Raw genomic sequence first — 17,092 nt, forward strand, 5'->3', positions numbered from 1 at the left:
TTTTCATTTTATAAGGGACATGGTTTTTTCTCTACTCATCCGTATTCGTATTTTCTTTTTTACTAAGTATGAAATGTTTTATAAACATCCGTACATGTTTCGTTTTATGAGTATGTTTTTTTTTTTCTTTTTTCTGAATTGGAAAGCTTTGATGGAACTTAGTATTTTTCATCAAAAACATGTTCTTATTAAACTTAGTGTACATGTGTGTGTGTGTGTGTGTTTTTTTCTTTAGAAAACGCTTTGATGATTGAACCCGTATATCAAACAAGGTTTATAAGCATGTCCGGACACATATATTTCAGTTGAAATTGAACATGTGTTTGAAACCTGGATCAACTTTTTGTAAGTTTTGAAATAGCATTTGTTTCGATTCTGTTAAACATCATGGACACATCTATATCACACACAAAGTTCACATGTTTAGAACTCCACATAATTAATAGTTTTGGACCACCATGTCTACTTGTAGTACGAATGATTATAACTAGTAAGAAGCATAAAACCATACAAGTTATTTGCTCTACGTTGCCTCTTTGACTCTATCCTCTATGAACTATTGAACACGCGAGACGAATTGGGTGAAGAACGAATCGTAACTTTTACGCATGAGGGTCAGACATTACTTTTGTTTTTAAATGAAATTCGTCTTATTTATAAATTTCAAATATTTGTTTCTTTCTCAGTGGCCTATTCATGTAGAGATTTTATATTATTTCCAAACTGAATAAACCAAAAGAACCTGAACCTAACCAAACAGAGAATAACTGTAGTATTCAGGAAAAAAAAACCCATGGTCTCCAATGGCTGGACAAGTGCCAAATAGTTCTAAAACTTGTTTGTTCCTTCCCTCACATTACACAACAATTTGGTGAAGACTCGAGCATATCCGGAGACCTGTGAACATACATATAACAATACTCAGTCCCATTGGTCTTTAGAGATCACAGATGTTCCGATGAGGAAGAAGACTTACATTTGGCCTAGACTAGCGAAATCAAAGCCAGGATCCATCTCTTGCACTATATCACTTGGTGGCTGTCCACACTCTTGCATCTTCTGCATAATCTCCATGATCTTGGTCGAATTGTTTGGTTCGTTCTCATACACCAAGTTGAGTTCTTTGATTAGTTCATATTGGCGCGAATAACGTTCGAATTCTTCCTTGTCTAGACTGGTTTCATGCTCTTCTAGCCATTTCGGGTATCTTGCGCCTATCTCTTTCATTGGTTCGTGAAGAATATCCTTTGATAATAGTTGTTGCATCATCGTGTCCACTATCGACTCCAAGTCCTAAAACCAAAACATGGGAATTATCAAACCAAAAATCATAAAATACAAAACTTCTTTCAAGTGGTTCTGCAAACTAATTCTCATTTTCAAGTGCGGTTTTTGGATATTATTATCACAATCCTTCCTATGAAAACAGCCTTTAATGCTACTTTGCAACAACCTTAACTAGATGAAACTTTAGCAATATAGAACATTACATCTCAACTCAGCTCAATGGTTTGAGATGATAATTAGAACTTAGAAGCATCGCAAACAAAGAAAAGGCAACACAGCTTCAAAGAATGTACTAGTTACAACAATAAAATAGATACTAATAAACTTCAGATAAGATGGAGAAAACAGTTATACCAAATAATAACCACTAGGAAGAATAATAACGATCAAATCAAACTGCCATCAGTAATGGCAAGCAGGACCAAACATCAAGCTGAACCGAAGAAAAATGAACAGAAGCAGGGACATAATAAACCTTGATATACATAAGTAAAAAGATAACCAGAAATCGGATTTACACTAAGAAAACCAAATCCACCACAGACTTCATTAATAGAGGTCAAAATTATCTAAACTCCATGAGAGAAAATCACCTAAAATCTAACCAGAGCACTGAAGAGAGCATTAAACTACTAGTACTAGATAAGTGTAGCAAGATAAAGAATGCAACAAGTGAAAAACTCAGTTTGTGTATCCTTACGTTAGAGCCAGCAAGATCCTCGAATTGCTTGATCCAATCTTCGACCATAGCATCATCACCTGTAGGCTGCTTGTTCGACGACAAGGACTCAAGTCCTTTCACAGTTTCTCTGGTTTGTTCCCTGAGTTTATCAAGAGCCTCAGCAACATGGTCCTCTTTTGCAATCTTCTGCTTTCCTTTCTTCTTGCTCCTCATATCAGGTAACCCCATTCCAAGACCTTGAACCCCACTCGGCAATGGCTCAGTCTCTCTTTTATCACCATCTTGTTTTACTACCCCTCCAGCTCTACACAAATCCAAAAGCTAATCAAGACCCCCAATTCTCAACAAAAACATAACAAATCTCTAATACTTGAGTACTGATGTTTCATGTCAAGTGCAGAACTCTAAACTCAAAAATTCACAATAGGTAACAACAATCTTAATAACATTCTCAAATTTAGAGCTAAGTAAGTAGCTAACCACATGCCATAGATACAACTAGATAGATAGATTGTAAGGAAGAAAGGAGTAACCTTGGAGTAAGATTGAGATCCTTAAAATCATCCAAAGCGCCTGAGAAAGTACACACACAGAAACAAAACAAAAACCCAGAATTCTCAATTATAGAAACGAATCCACATCAATCAAATCAAACTTGGGGGGAGGGAAATTATTACTATCGAGAAGCTCGTCTAAGTCATCGGTGTGAGTGTCGTTGGCCATTTTCCTCTAGTCTCTCTCTTTCTCTCTCTCTCTCTCTCTCTCTCGTCCTGTGGAAGAAGCGCAGAAGAGGAAGAAGAGAGACTTCAGAGTTCAGACAAAGGCGGTGGCGTTCACAATTGATCATTCCGATACATCGATCGTTCAATTAACCACACGATCAAGTTTAAAGGATTCAATCCAACGGCTCACATTAAATGAAACAAAATGACTAAAATGACCTTCAATTATTTTTTTCGCGGAAAGGCCCAATTAAAGCCCATTACATTAACATCAGCAGCTCTTTCTCTTTCTCTCACAGCTCCCTCGAGTCTGACTGAGCCAATGGCGAACACCTTAATGGCGACCACACGACCACACGTTCTTCTCTCTTCCACAAGAGCGAGCCTTCGTCTCCTGTTTCAATCTCCAAAGAGACCCCTTGCTTCGTTTTCAGCACCTCTCGTTGTGAGAAGCATTAACTCAAGATGCGCCGTTTTGCCGCCGTCGTCGTCGATTTACATCAACAGAGTTTCTAGGGTTTCTTCTGGGTTTGGTCTTGTTGACATTATTCGCAGCCGTAATTTCATTACCAGATCCTCTCAAATCAACGACGCTGGGTCTATTGACCTAACCCTTATGCAATCCATGGAACAAAAGGTTAGATTTTTAATTTATTCATTGGTGGGTGTGTCAGTGTCAATTTTAGCAACATCTGTTACTCTCAGTAGCTCAGAAATGTTGAAACTGGAATCGAGATTAGGGTGTCATGAATCATTAATGAGGGAATCTTGTCACGCATATATGATTACAAGGTCGATTCGTTTTGTAAGGTTTGATCAACACATGTATCTCAACATGATGAGTTGGTTTATTTTTGTTTGCTTGCCTGTGGCTGTGCAGATTAAAGAACAATTGAATGCTGAGTCGGTTACTGTAACGGATATGTCTGGCGATGGACGTCATGTCTGGTACCTACTCTGGCTTTTAGCCAGTTTTATCTCCCCCCATTATGATTCGTTTGTTACACGTAGCTCAATTTGTGTTTGGTGTAGTGCTTGTTGAAGTTTGTGAGACATAGAAACTTTCACTTTCATATACTAGATAAGTTCTTGTAGCTTTGATCGAAGTTGGGGTTTCTAAGTTGTACTTAATCAAGAACTGGTCTTATCAGCATAAACAGAGTAGATATGATTGTGCAGAACGAATCCAGATTTAACTTGTCATATTAGATTTGCTTCTATGACTTATGCTAATGTCTGTTTTGGTAGCATCAATGTGGTATCATCGGCTTTTGAGGGACAATCTGCGGTGAACAGACAAAGGATGGTCTACAAAGCCATTTGGGAAGAGCTTCAGAACGTAGTCCATGCCGTTGATCAAATGACTACAAAGACTCCTTCAGAAGTTTGAAATGAAGCCTCAAGATTTTCAAACACTAGAATGCCTTTCAATATCTATTAGTATTTGATTAGCAGCGGACAATGCTGTTTGTTTTAAGAAATAATTTATTAATTGAAATACATTTTTGGATCTTTTTCTGTTTCTTGTAAGTACTTTGATTGATTCTCTTGCGACTGGCAACGCATGTTATGCATTGGAGTGGTTGCGATTACAAATGTTGACATCTTAAATCGTTATAAATTAACAAAAAAAAAATATATATAGTGTTGTAGTAGTGGAACTTCTTGGACAAAACCTTGTTATCTTTTATCAAATGTTTATCATATCTAAATTTTTATAGTTGATAGTATATTAACTAAATCAAAATATATATTTGGAATTGTGAAAATTTATGTATGAAGAAAGGTTTTTTTTTTTTTTTTTAAAAATCTTTTAAGTATGTAATCGGTTTTCTTATGATTAACACATGTTATACATTAGAGTGGTTGTGATTACAAGTGTTTGATGTTTTAAAATCGTTTAAAAAATAATCAAATCAAAATTAGCGTTTGGATTTTGTGATGGTGGTGATTCTTTTTAACAAAACCTTGTCATCTTTTATCAATTATTATTATATAATTTTTTTTTAACAAATGTATTAAAAAAAAAGAACTAAAATATATTTAGATGGTAAAAAATACTAAAATATATTCTTAGTTGTAATAATATATTTATATGCTTGCTTTATTCTTTTTTTGTTAAAGTATATATTTATAATTTTATATGGTTGATTTTGTAAATTTGTATCTAATCGTAGATTCCATCAACTAGGCAAAAAGTGTCCCGCAAACCTGGATTTTGTTTATAGCCAACTTTAACACTCACTTCACTTGGTAATTGTTATAACCCGTCCATTTTCTCAAATTCCCACATCCGTAGTTACATGAACGAACAGTTTTGTTTTTGTCGGTTCTTATATTATTATGCGACTATAGCTGAACTTAGTATTGTTTAGTAAAAATATATAGTAGTAGTACAAAGAGTAGTATATTTTTAAAAACTTGGAGCATAAGTTCATTTAGCTCCACGCACTTATTACAAGTACACAGCTTTGGAAACATAGTAGACACATAGATAACACAGCTAGCCCATCACGTGGTTTATACACAATGATTGGTATTTTACAAGGTCTAGAGAAGTGAAAAGGAGAAAATGAAATAATGAACAGTGTGTAAACACAAAGATACGTTCATGCCTTCATTTTCACAAAGAACATAGTTACATAGATAACGAACATAGATTTATTTATATATACATATTCCTGTAGAAAAACACTGCATGAATATTCTAAATTACACAGCACTTTATCACCTTGGTTATAGTTCTTGTTGCGGGGATAGCGTTTACAGCGTCCAAGTTTTGTCTTCTCGATGGACCTGAAGGTGGAACCAGATACACTCTACATTTTCGGTAGGGTTCCGGTCTGGTGGTACTGGTAGTGTTAAAACATTTCAGGAACCTGTGTGTTTCTCCGGTAGTTTTTCCTTGAAGGAGGAGAAGAAAAAGAAGTATCGTTAGTAATAGTTGTGAGAGAGACATTGCTAGAGACTAGAGTGAGAGCTCTTGTAGAGAATAGTTGTCTCTCAGTACTAGTGTTTCTCTATATAGAAACAATAACAATTTCTTTTGTGATTTTTTTTTTGTTTTTTTAAAATTGTTTTTGTAACGCTTGTAACTTTGAGCAGAATTTAGGGGTTACAAGTGTTTGTGTAAGTAAAAAAGCAACTCTAACTAATGAGAGTGACTTAAGTTACTTTGCTTTTTCATTCTTGAATCGAACCTTTTTCTGACTTCTTCTTACTTATAATTGCATTATATATTTTACTAGTTTACTAGAATCATTGCAAATGAATCTAGGTTTTAAGTTCAAGTTACAAGTTTTTTAAACATTTGGTTTTCAAAGACAAAACTACATAATTAGTATGATCAAATAGTATTTGACAAATACTATGAGTGGAATAATCAATTTAGTATGGATAAGCTATATACTGTTTTGGTTTCTGTATGTGTAGAGCCTTGTAGGGCTTTCAATTAAGTACATTTTGTACGATTATAAAAACTTTAATACTTTAAGTACAAAAAGAAGTGATATTTTTAGAAATTATCAAAGCATAATTTCTAAATTTTTAAAGCATAAACAATAAAACTTTAATTCCACTCCAAACTCCATTCTGGAGTAAGAAAATCATCTTTATTTTCAACTACAAAAAGAGTAATGAATAGTTTTCATCTTTACTGAATCTCACTCTGTTAGAGATCAGTTGATATTTTTAATGCATAAAATAGTTTCTAAATATGAGATATTTTCATTTATAATTAAACAATGATTATTAGTTATCTAGCAATTAAATTAAACTATTTATAAAAAATCAAATGGTTTATCATTTTAAGAAAACTAATTATCTAAATAATTTAAAATTTTAAATGCAAAAATGAAATGAATCTAATTAAATCAGTACTTTGTGTTTTTATGCCTTTTATTTATCTATGTTGTGAAATGTAATTTATTTGATAATATATTTTTAGTGAAATTAATCATTCATTTGAATTATTGCAAAACAAGTGGGTAAAAAATTTTACTTTCGGAAAATTCAGGGTGTTATTAAATTTCAATTAACTAAAAATAATTGGATTAGGTTTTTTTGGATAAAAATTGAGCAATGGATTAAGGAAGAGCTTGCCCCATTTTAGAGTAAAACAAATAGAGTAATTGGTTGGAAATGCTCTAAAAAATATTAAATCGTTAACCATACCCTCTTAAGCCAAATTTCAGGTTTCTTATTGGTAAACTGAAGTATTAGACACTAGACACATATAATAAAAGGTTTTGGGCATTTCCGTGAAATGTATATACTTCTGGGGTGATTGTATAATTAATGCTAAATTCTTTGCCTGGTAAAACCGTAAGCGTGAGTATTTGGAAGGAAGATAATACATACATAACGAAGCTGTTGGGCGAAGATGAAACTGTTCGACGCGCACTGTCACCTTCAAGACCCGAGGATTATCACCAAAGCTCCACAGCTCATCTCTTCCGTCGTAGCTTCCGGCGTCTCTGCCTTCGCCGTCAATGGAGTCTCCGAGGTTTCAAAATTTGTCAGATTGATAGCTTTCGAATTATACAAGCTTAGATATTTTTAATCAAATCTTGGTTTCGTTTGATTTGGTCTAGAAAGATTGGAATTTGGTCAGAGATATGGGGGTTAAATACCCTTCTGTTGTTCCCTGCTTTGGGATTCATCCATGGTACGAGTTGTGTTTAATCTAGCTTAGCTACAAATTTACAGGTAAAGTTTCAAACTTTATGATCTCTTTTGGTGTGTTTGTGGTTGAGTTAAGGTATGTAGCAGAGAGGACTCCTCAATGGTTTGAGACATTAAAGAGTTTGTTTGAGACCACTCCTTCTGCTGCTGTTGGAGAAGTCTATCTCCTGTCTCCTTTAATCACATTTTATTTGAATTGGAAACCCTCCATGAGATATGTGTTGGTTGAAATTGCATTTTGTTTTTGGTTTGAACAGATTGGTTTGGACAAAGGGTCTAAGGGAAAGGAGATTGATTTCTCAGACCAGGTTTCAGAATTTGAAAAATAGACCTTTAGCTTGCTTAAATTGTTTGTGTTCAGAATGATGGCTTTTGATACTAAAGGCAGCATTTTTAATTGTATAGGTTACCGTGTTTCGTCAACAGCTCGAACTTGCAAAGGAATTAAATAAACCTGCATCAGTTCACTGTGTCCGTGCATTTGGAGATCTGCTAGAGATAATAAAGTATGATCTTTTGCTTCCTGTATATAACAAAAGTGAGATATTATTGAGTGTTCCTAAAATTATGAAAATGTCTCTTTATGATGTGTTCTTATTTAGTGTGATGTGATACCTTAATACACAGATCTATGGGGCCTTTTCCTTCTGGGATCATCCTTCACTCGTATTTAGGTTCTGCTGAGATGGTTCCTGAGTTTGCTAAGCTCGGTGCATATTTCTCCTTCTCTGGTTTTCTTATGTCCATGAGTGAGAAAAAAGCCAAGAAAATGTTGAAAGTTGTAAGATTTTCATATTTCTCTACACCGAATCACAGCTTTAAGGTGGAATGGAATCTTGATTTCAGTTCTTGGTAGGTTCCATCTGATAGGATCTTATTGGAAACTGATTCACCAGACGCACTACCAAAGGCTGGCTCAGCCAGGTATTCTCTACTTTGTAGAAGGAGATCCTTCTCTACCCGAAGAAGAAAACTCAACTCAGAACCTTGATTCTGCTTCTAGTGACTCGATGAAGTTGTCCAAGGAAACACTTAATCACCCGGCTAATATTCATATCGTACGTTGTTGCTTTGTAGATTCTCAACTGATCTTCTGTTTCATAGAACCATGGAAAATTAAGACCCTGATCAATTACGGTTTCAGGTACTTGAGTATGTAGCGCGGTTGTTGGACATGAAGAACGAAGAACTCGCAGAGCTAAGCTATCGGAATGCTGTTCGATTATTCTCTTATCCAGGTTCCAAGATGCTACTTGAGAAAGGTAAAAATGATTTCTTTTAGTTCGTCTCTTCACATCTTTTTATTGGGTCTTGAATCAAGTTATTAATGAAAAAAAAGAATGGATTTGTGTCTTAGGTGCTGCTGATGTCTCTGGTCACAGTCAAAGCCAGTCAACAACGCATGAGTCATGAGTTCTGAAGGCATTGTAGTGTTTCTCATCACTCTGTTACGATGCTTTGAATTTGGACTTACTGTACCAGTGTTATAGACAGTCACACTTTTCTTTGTACAAAAGGTTATCAAAATTTCTGATTGTGTGATTTGGAAAAATAAGAGGCCTATTATAATTTTTAAGTATGAGTTTTAAGAATTCTAATAGAGGTAATAATGGCCTTGTGTGACAAACAAAAAAAAAGTTAATTTTGTGATGTGATTAGAGTCTTTTGCGTACAGTTCCTTACTAACAAAAAGGATTATATATTAATTGTTTCAAAATTGCTTAATAATTTCACTGTAATATAAATAAACTAACTAATACATTTTCCCCGGAGAATCCCACTTATATCTTAACTTAATCCTATATTTCGGGAAGAGCCTAACTTTTCTTGATAAGCTTTTAGTGTTCTTTCTCATTCAAGAGTTGTTTCTGAAATTTTTGTTTTTGTTCCCGTTGTTGCTGAACACATGAGAAACTAAGTACTCTGTTTCTTGGAGTCCAAATTCACAATTCTATTATCCTTCAGAAAAATTGAAGAACTGCTATCAAAAATGTCAGATTCAGATAGGAACAACAACAACAACGAGAACAGGTGAGATTTCTTAGTCTCTTCTATTTCAAATTATAAGAATCATTTCATATTGATTTTAATCGATGATCTCCCTAATTACAATGATTGCTTGAAGGAATTCAATGTCAGCATCATCTGCACCGGATCTTCATATCAACATAAAGGCTGTTCCATTTCATCTTAACAAAGTAAGTTTCTAAAAACATTCACAAAAAAAAGACAGAACAGAGATATTGAGTTTTTGTTTTTGCAGGAAATGTTAGCAAAGAGATCGTCACAAGTGAGCTTATTACTCGAGCGAAACGAGATGGATGAGCTGCGTTTGATCCTACGAGATTTAGAAGTCGACCCTGAAACCTTTGAGCTTGTTGCTAGATTCTGTTATGGCCTTGAAGTCAAGTTTACCTCTGATAACATCGTCTCTGTTCTCTGCATAGCGTATTACTTAGGGATGAATGAAGAACAAAGCTCTAATAACTTGTTGGGAAAGGCATCTGAGTTCTTAGAGCAACGAGTTTTCCCGTGCTGGAATGAGACAGTAAATGCTCTTCGTTCAGGGGACAAGAGTCTTGACAAGCTAGCTGATGTTGGACTCGTCGATCTCTTCTTTGATTCTCTTATCGAAAAGGCTTCATACGATCCAAGACTCCTCGGTGAAATGATCAAGAACAGGGAAGAGGAAAGTGATGATTATAGACCTAACCCTAGGAGACGGTTGTTTGTTAAAGATTGGAAATCAGAAGATTTGATCACAGTTCCGCTTCGGTTATATGAACCTTTGATGATCCGAACAATAAAATCGCGCAGCATTCCCGTGGAATACATCGTTTTATCTGTCTGCAAATACGCAAAGAAGTGGGTTTTTGATGCGGAAGAAAGCCAACTAGGGCAAAGGAGAGAAGTAGTTGAAGCGGTTGAGCGGCTTTTGCCACATCCCAGAGGGCTAATCTCTTGCGAGTTCTTATTCGAATCGCTAAAACATTCGATCTGGTTAGAAGCTAGCTCCGAATGTCGAAAAGGATTCGAGATCAGAATCACCAAACAGCTCGACATGGCTAGACCAACAGATCTCAAGATTCTGTCTCGAGGATACAGAGAAAAAGCTGAGAGTTTCGAAGATATCACTCTCGTTAAAACCGTTGTCACGAGCTTTTACAGCTACTATGCCAATGAAGACTCCGAAGATGTTTTACATTTCAAGAAAGTAGCGAAACTGTTGGAAGAGTTTCTGTTCTTGGCTGCGAGTGAGACTTCTCTGAAGCTAGAAGCGTTTGTGGAGTTAGCGGAGATCACAGTGGCTAGTTCGGAAGGCATTTTGAGATACTCGGATGGGATTTACAAAGCCATTGATGCTTTCTTGGAGAGCCATAGATACTTGACTGAATCAGAGAAGATGGAAGTTTGTAAATTTCTTGAATGTAAGAAACTCTCTCAAGAAGGATGCGACCAAGCCGCGAAAAACCAGAGGCTTCCTATTAGAATCGTTATTCAGGTTTTGGTTGCTTCTCAGCTTCAGATACGTGATACAGTGGCTAAAGAGATCAAGGTTATAGAAGAGAAAGTAGACGAAGAAGACGAAGAAGGAGAGATTGGGGTTTCCAGCGATGAAGATGAGATGGAGAATATGAGTAATAAACTGTTAGGCCTTGAGATTGAGAATCATGAATGTGTTGTTCATCGTTGGAAGAAGACGAAGAAGAAGAAGAGTAATAAGCTAAGCGTGTGGAGACAGGTGAAGAGAAAATTTGGTTGCTTGACTTCATCTTCTTCTTCAGTTGATGCTTGCACCTGTGATGTCAATAAGAAGAAGAAGAAGATTCATCATCACTACAAATAAATTAACTATTGATTACAGTCCGTCCAGACTCAGATCTTGTTCTTGTTTTTGCTCTGTTTGTTCGTGTTCTGTTTCTGACATTGGAGAAAATGTTATTTCAGGTTATGTTTTTTTAATTTATGAAAACCATAAGAGTAACAAAAAGTAAAGCTACAACAAAAACAAATTCTTCTGTAGGTCTTTCCACATGGTATTTTAGTTCTTACTCAAAAGAACAGCTTTCCTTGTCTCACACGTCAACGAGGTTTAGCTTTCTTCAAAGCCTCTCTCTTTCTCTGTTCATTCTGGTTACACAACCCGATACATATGATCATGTATTGATCCGTGCGCTAAACATTGATCATTACAGTATATCAGATCATTTGTTTCCGACCGATAATCTCAATGGAGTCCTATCGCAGTCCTCATCAATGCTACTCTCATCATCGCTTCTTAAATTCGATCTACGATCTTCTTGATCTTCTTGTTCTTGGATTCGCATATGATTTTGAATCAGATTATTAGAACTACCCTCGTTCCTATCTTCCTCTTCTTCTTTTCCTCCTCCTCCTCCTCCTTCTTCATCACCAAGAACCACCACATTCCCGAATTGTACGTGCTTCTCACCTTCCCTAGGCGAATTCCTTGGCGCTGGATCCGAAATTGACGTTGCGGTGGCGTTTTCCGGGGTCTTGTTGTTATTGACGTTCTTCTCTGCTGGATCACCTTTCTCCGGATCGTAATTGGCAACGCCCTTACTGACGGAGACCGTGCAAGGCTTGAGGACGCAAGAGTAAACGTAAGCCAAGAACCAAAAGAGCCAAGGGACACCAACAAAGAACATACCCGCTTGTAGAAACAAAGGGTTCGGATCAGATTGGACCAGGTAAAGTCCTAAAAGAACTCCTCCTGATAAGATACATGAAAGAAACAGAAGTGTGACAATGTATATTCTTGGATCACCTTTTCTCTGATCCATTCGAACTCCCGACCACTGGATGTTTGAAAACAACACAATAAGGATTTGGTTTCTCTTTTTTCTTTCTTTCTTTTTTCCTCGAGAAAATTTGTGTTGAACAAAAAAAAAGTTGGGTGTAACAGAAAACTGAAAAGAGCGCTTAATGCGGACTCGGTTTTATTTATTGACTTTGTTTTTTCTTTCTTTTTTTCGCTAAATTATTACTGCAAAGAGTTTTTATTTAGTAGAGTCGTTGTGAGGTTGTTGTAGACTTTTTTACGCTCTAAGAGTGAAAATAGGAAATGTATAACTAACTTATTAGTAACAAATTGAATTCGAGAAACTATGGTTTAATTTTTTTTTTCTTTTCAGTATGATTGTTGCGGTTTGATTAATTATCGCCCGATTCATTTTGTTTTAGTGCTGAATGCTGATGATAATATACCAAAAAGGCCACGTAAAAATATATGTATATAAAAAATTTAAGACTTATGTTATCGACTTGTCGTGCTATCGACCAAGATGCGACGAACGTTCACGATGTCTAATACATGAGCTCCACTTTTTTTGAAAAAGGTTACTTAAGATTTTTTTTGGTGACACAACGTACAGATCTTTTGTTCATCTATTTTATTCACATTTCTAGCAACAATGCCCACAACTGTTTCTTTTCTTTGTTCACATTGAATTGAATCCAAAAACATGTGTCCTTTTAAAATGTTCAAACTTATTAATCACGTATAATTAGCATTTAAGTTAAAATTCAGACTTAATGAAACAGTTTTGTCCTACTAAGGATATCAATTTTCTTAATTATATTTCAAAATCAGATTCTATTCTTGGTCTTCCTAGCTTGAGACCTTAGGTCGACTAGACTTCATTTCCTCAACAGTCGTTGACGAGAAGAATGTTTTTTTTTTTTTTTTTAAGTTTCTAACATCTTTTGGATAATGATTTTATCATGTTAAACAAACTCTTAAGTTAATTAGCAAGGGTCATTTAATTAATTAGTGTTATTTCATGTTTTTGAGCTCAATTGTACTAAATATCCAGAGTTGCGCAATCATTAATAGAAGATGGCGATGGCTGATCGATGGGGCATATATATAACTCGGACCGAGTATCAAATTTTACCTCAAGTATGTGAGCATATAAATTTTGTTTATCTATGTTAAACAACATATGGTGTGATGCCTATGCTTTGTCTAGTCACATTATGTGGTTATATCTGTTTCATGTAGGACAGTAAAGTAGTCCCGCTTTTCAACATTGCAACAGTTCTTTGACAAAGTCAGAAAACACAATACAAACAAACGTACAAATTCAAATACACACACACACACACAAAAAAACACATAAGTCTCACTAAGTCACAACAACAACAACAACAAAAAACCCAAACCACTAGAAAACGCAATATTGCAAAGAGAGTACTACGTATAATACACGCTCATAAAAAGCACACCACTCATACAGTCATAGGCAATCGAATTCAAACAAATCAAGAAGTAGGACACTAGCTAACGAAATCAAAATATTATTCATATATATTCGTTTAAACCTTATACATGTGAATGAGATTCTTTCTAGACATAATTCATAATCCAAGAAGATCACTGATATTTTTTAAACGAATTAAAATCTCATTTGGTATTTGCGAGTGGTAAGTTTTTATTTAGAGTTGGGGTCCAAAAGGACCTACAACCCTGCAAATATATTCATCGTTTTATGCTCTCCGTTCGAAATCGATGAACATACTAACTTGTTTTGCATGTATGATTAAAGATTCTTTTCTGATCTCCAACTTTTCTTCTGCCAGCATGTTCTTTTTGGATTATACGTGATTTTTAGTCAACATGTTCACATTTATCCCTAGATCAACGATGATGTATGAAGACAACAAGCTAGCTAGCTATTGGAAAAGCTTTACTCGTTAGCTTTACCATGAGCAAAAATTTCACCTCTTTGATAAAATCACATTGCTTTTTGTAGTGGATGTTCCATAAATTCAGGAGGAGGGAGACAACAAATTACTCCTAAATATATTTTTCACTTTTTTCTTTAATCTTCAAAAAGTGTTTACTATATCAGTAAACAACTAAACATTACTAAGCACAGAGTATTAACAACAACAAAAAAAGAGTCAATGATATTTATAACTTGATGTTTCAAAGAAACATTTACTTAAAAAACAAAACAAAATGAAACGTGTTTTAATTTAATTGGGTAAACGGTAATTTCTCGATCGATCATACCTCGAGAAAACAAATCTCCCCGTCGATAAACTCCTCACCACAAAACTCGATACTCCGCTTCTCTCACTCGCCGCCGTCGTCTTCCCTTCGTCGTCACCTTCTCTCCGTCGCGAAGTCCCGACGCCGCCTGTTTCTCCTTCGCCTTCCTCCTCATCATCAATCTCTCTCAGAACATCAGCGATCGATACCACTACACCAGAGTCCAGCGACGTCGATCTCCGAATCGGCTGCGACTCTCCATCCTTACTCTCCCATCGTTGCTCCTCTAATTCCGATCTACCGTCATTACTACTCCGAGATCCGGTTTCCAGATCTTCGATCACAACAACAACGGAACCGAAATCGAAATCACCGGTTTGATTTTGAGAACCGGCTGTATTCGAATCGATTTCCGATTCCGGTACGGTTCGGTTAGCTACGACGAGTTGTCTTGAGTCAGCATCATCATCATCAACCGCGGTTGTGGTGGTGTGAGTGTGATGATTAACTCCGGTGACGAAAGCGCGGCAAAGAGGACAGTTAGAGTGAGATTTCAACCAAGTATCAATACAAGGAAGATGAAACGCGTGGTTACATTTCGGCAACAGTCTCAAGCTCTCGTTCTCTTCGAACTCGCTTAAACAAACAGAGCAATCAGAACCATCGACGAAACCATCTCCTTTTCTATATTTGTAAACCGTGATTGATTTAATCGTAGACTCGTTGAGACCATCTCCAGTAGTATTGGTATTGGAGTGTCTTTGCGTGGAGGAGAAGGTACCTTCACCGTTACGATTGTTGTTAAGGTTAAGAGTAGAAGAAGTATCTGAGGAGGAGGAGTGGTGGCGATGGCAGTATTTTGAGATGAGAGTGTAGTAGCTGACGAGGATGAAGGCGGAGACGAGGATTCCGATGAGAGCGATGAGGAGAGGGGAGAAGGTGTTGGAGGAAGAGGAGGAAGAGTCGTCGTCTAGGAAGAAAGAAGGAGGAGGAGGAGGGAAGATGAGGTAACACCATTGAGGGCAGTAGATGTTACAGACTCCTTGAGAGCAATCGTTGTATGAATCGTATGGTGACCATGGGTTAGGGTTTGACATTGAACCCATTTGTTTGTTTGTGTTGCAGAAGAGAGAGAAATTAAGGACGAAGAAGAAAAAGAAGAAGAAGAAGAAGAGAGAGAGTTTTGAGGTGGAGTGTCACAGTCTCTTTCTCTCTCTCTCCTTATCTTTTTGGGCTCTATGTGACACAGAGTGTTTTTTTTTTTGTTGACTTTGATTAGTATCTTTGGACAAATAATAAGATTAACTCTTTTTTTTTTTTTTTTTTAAAGATATGTCTGTATGTTTATTAATATTGGTTGTACATGTTTAACATCAGTTTACAACTAACTTTCTTTAAATAAATTTTAAAACTCAATTAGTATATGTTTATGTGGTCTCGCTTTATGTGAAACGAATGATTTGGCGTAACCTGTTGTGCCTTAGTTATCATATAGATTCTACAGATTACATGTTTTTCCTTTCTTTTTAAATGTCTTTCAGATAAGTAAATGGGCAATTCTCGAAAAATAGGAGTAGATAATACATTTGACGTATGTGTATACCTTTAAGCATTGTCCAAGGCGTTTGAGAATGATATATGATATGTCTTGATGTTATTTTTATTGTTTGGTAATGGGTGAAGTTACGTAGATATACATGTTAAGTAGCTTTCATTTCAAGCATACCATTTGTTGGTACATTGTTGGTGAACACGACTACCTAAAGGAGTCTTAACCATATATTGGCCACCTGGTAACTGCTAATCATTCATGTAACTGTTAATATATTGATCGTTTGGTTGGTTACTTATTATATAGTGTCCGTTGTTCGATAGATATACGAGGGCAGTGTAATGTTCATTTTGCTCTATTTTCTGAGCTTGTAATCCTTTTTTATTTTTTTGGGATCTTGATCATCACAGTTCACATGGCATGAATTCATCTACTACAATATAACTCGATAAGAAAACAAATAACAGCTAAACACCATGAATACATGATAACAAGAATCGATCACTGCATTACACGTATGTATATTTTTAGGCGTATAAAGTATGATATTCACCTGCCTTAGCTCAGGGTCGGTCATGTGAGGCACTGACTCTTTTATATAGTATAAACCGATATGAATATATAAACGCACGTGGCTAAATGTATGTCTTAATTTGTATTTGGAGGGGAAAAAGAAACATCTATTTTCAAACCAACCCAAAGATGCGATAGCTAAACAAACATATTTAATTCGATTTCTAACCAAATCTATGTATCAAATGCTAAAAAAGAAAAGTATTTAATGATAAGTAAGTGTCTCTACCATGGTTTCAAAATTGACTTTTTATCCTCTGGAAAGGATGATTGTTAACCAACATTTTAACCAAATATATACAAAATGACTACAAAATAATAGGGCAAAATAACAAAAAATCAGATTACAATGAAAGAGAGTGATATCCTTGTATGTTTTTAGAGCATTTGAAATGTAATGTTGTACATTTTTCATCTTTTTTCGAATGGACATGAACACCAAATAATTGAAGTGATGTAAAGAAGAAGATAACTTTAATTGTAAAAGGTCAGTAGGAATTGGTAACTTAGGAAAGAATCATGTAAGTGCGTAATTAGTTGTATATACGTGGCGAAGAATTCCAAAGAGCTCAATC

The 17,092-nt window shown here is 35.7% G+C and overlaps 5 protein-coding genes and 1 pseudogene across 6 annotated transcripts; 3 read left to right on the top strand and 3 right to left on the bottom strand.

The window, feature by feature from the left end:
* Window positions 1–626: 626 nt before the first annotated feature.
* Window positions 627–2,964, bottom strand: LOC104735798 (peroxisome biogenesis protein 19-2). The gene is made up of 5 exons (XM_010455654.3): window positions 2,647–2,964; window positions 2,503–2,542; window positions 1,988–2,273; window positions 977–1,293; window positions 627–897 (listed from the first exon to the last, which is right to left on the bottom strand). The coding sequence occupies exons 1-5, from the start codon at window positions 2,690–2,692 to the stop codon at window positions 852–854; spliced, it is 735 nt and encodes a 244-aa protein (XP_010453956.1). The 5' UTR covers window positions 2,693–2,964; the 3' UTR covers window positions 627–851.
* Window positions 2,936–4,203, top strand: LOC104735799 (protein BOLA4, chloroplastic/mitochondrial). Its single transcript, XM_010455655.3, has 3 exons — window positions 2,936–3,328; window positions 3,572–3,639; window positions 3,940–4,203. Exons 1-3 carry the CDS (start codon window positions 3,014–3,016, stop codon window positions 4,079–4,081), a joined length of 525 nt encoding a protein of 174 aa, XP_010453957.1. The 5' UTR covers window positions 2,936–3,013; the 3' UTR covers window positions 4,082–4,203.
* Window positions 4,204–7,034: 2,831 nt separating this feature from the next.
* LOC104735800 (uncharacterized) lies at window positions 7,035–8,966 on the top strand (annotated as a pseudogene). The gene is made up of 9 exons (XR_015578831.1): window positions 7,035–7,195; window positions 7,284–7,357; window positions 7,451–7,532; window positions 7,632–7,682; window positions 7,780–7,880; window positions 8,002–8,155; window positions 8,231–8,432; window positions 8,519–8,636; window positions 8,732–8,966. The product of XR_015578831.1 is annotated as an uncharacterized LOC104735800 (transcript).
* Window positions 8,967–9,187: 221 nt separating this feature from the next.
* LOC104735801 (BTB/POZ domain-containing protein At5g17580-like) lies at window positions 9,188–11,365 on the top strand. Its single transcript, XM_010455656.3, has 3 exons — window positions 9,188–9,405; window positions 9,500–9,572; window positions 9,638–11,365. The coding sequence occupies exons 1-3, from the start codon at window positions 9,365–9,367 to the stop codon at window positions 11,219–11,221; spliced, it is 1,698 nt and encodes a 565-aa protein (XP_010453958.2). The 5' UTR covers window positions 9,188–9,364; the 3' UTR covers window positions 11,222–11,365.
* LOC104735802 (uncharacterized) lies at window positions 11,302–12,333 on the bottom strand. The gene has a single exon (XM_010455657.2). It carries the CDS (start codon window positions 12,177–12,179, stop codon window positions 11,580–11,582), a length of 600 nt encoding a protein of 199 aa, XP_010453959.1. The 5' UTR covers window positions 12,180–12,333; the 3' UTR covers window positions 11,302–11,579.
* A 1,878-nt stretch (window positions 12,334–14,211) lies between these two features.
* LOC104735803 (RING-H2 finger protein ATL52) lies at window positions 14,212–15,810 on the bottom strand. Its single transcript, XM_010455658.3, has one exon. It carries the CDS (start codon window positions 15,496–15,498, stop codon window positions 14,377–14,379), a length of 1,122 nt encoding a protein of 373 aa, XP_010453960.1. The 5' UTR covers window positions 15,499–15,810; the 3' UTR covers window positions 14,212–14,376.
* Between the last annotated feature and the right edge of the window lie 1,282 nt (window positions 15,811–17,092).

This window comes from Camelina sativa, chromosome 13 (assembly GCF_030686135.1).
Source record: "Camelina sativa cultivar CO46 ecotype springtype chromosome 13, ASM3068613v1".
NCBI classification, from domain to species: domain Eukaryota; kingdom Viridiplantae; phylum Streptophyta; class Magnoliopsida; order Brassicales; family Brassicaceae; genus Camelina; species Camelina sativa.

Coding starts and splice junctions, on each gene's coding strand:
- LOC104735798 (XM_010455654.3), bottom strand. CDS start 2,692: ATGGCCAACGACACTCACACCGATGACTTAGACGAGCTTCTCGATA. Junction 2,543..2,646: donor CTTAGACGAGCTTCTCGATA/GTAATAATTTCC, acceptor GTACTTTCTCAG/GCGCTTTGGATGATTTTAAG. Junction 1,294..1,987: donor AGGATCTTGCTGGCTCTAAC/GTAAGGATACAC, acceptor TTTTGGTTTTAG/GACTTGGAGTCGATAGTGGA.
- LOC104735799 (XM_010455655.3), top strand. CDS start 3,014: ATGGCGAACACCTTAATGGCGACCACACGACCACACGTTCTTCTCTCT. Junction 3,329..3,571: donor TGCAATCCATGGAACAAAAG/GTTAGATTTTTA, acceptor GTGGCTGTGCAG/ATTAAAGAACAATTGAATGC. Junction 3,640..3,939: donor GGCGATGGACGTCATGTCTG/GTACCTACTCTG, acceptor CTGTTTTGGTAG/CATCAATGTGGTATCATCGG.
- LOC104735801 (XM_010455656.3), top strand. CDS start 9,365: ATGTCAGATTCAGATAGGAACAACAACAACAACGAGAACAG. Junction 9,406..9,499: donor AACAACAACAACGAGAACAG/GTGAGATTTCTT, acceptor GATTGCTTGAAG/GAATTCAATGTCAGCATCAT. Junction 9,573..9,637: donor TTCCATTTCATCTTAACAAA/GTAAGTTTCTAA, acceptor TTGTTTTTGCAG/GAAATGTTAGCAAAGAGATC.
- LOC104735802 (XM_010455657.2), bottom strand. CDS start 12,179: ATGGATCAGAGAAAAGGTGATCCAAGAATATACATTGTCACACTTCTG.
- LOC104735803 (XM_010455658.3), bottom strand. CDS start 15,498: ATGGGTTCAATGTCAAACCCTAACCCATGGTCACCATACGATTCATAC.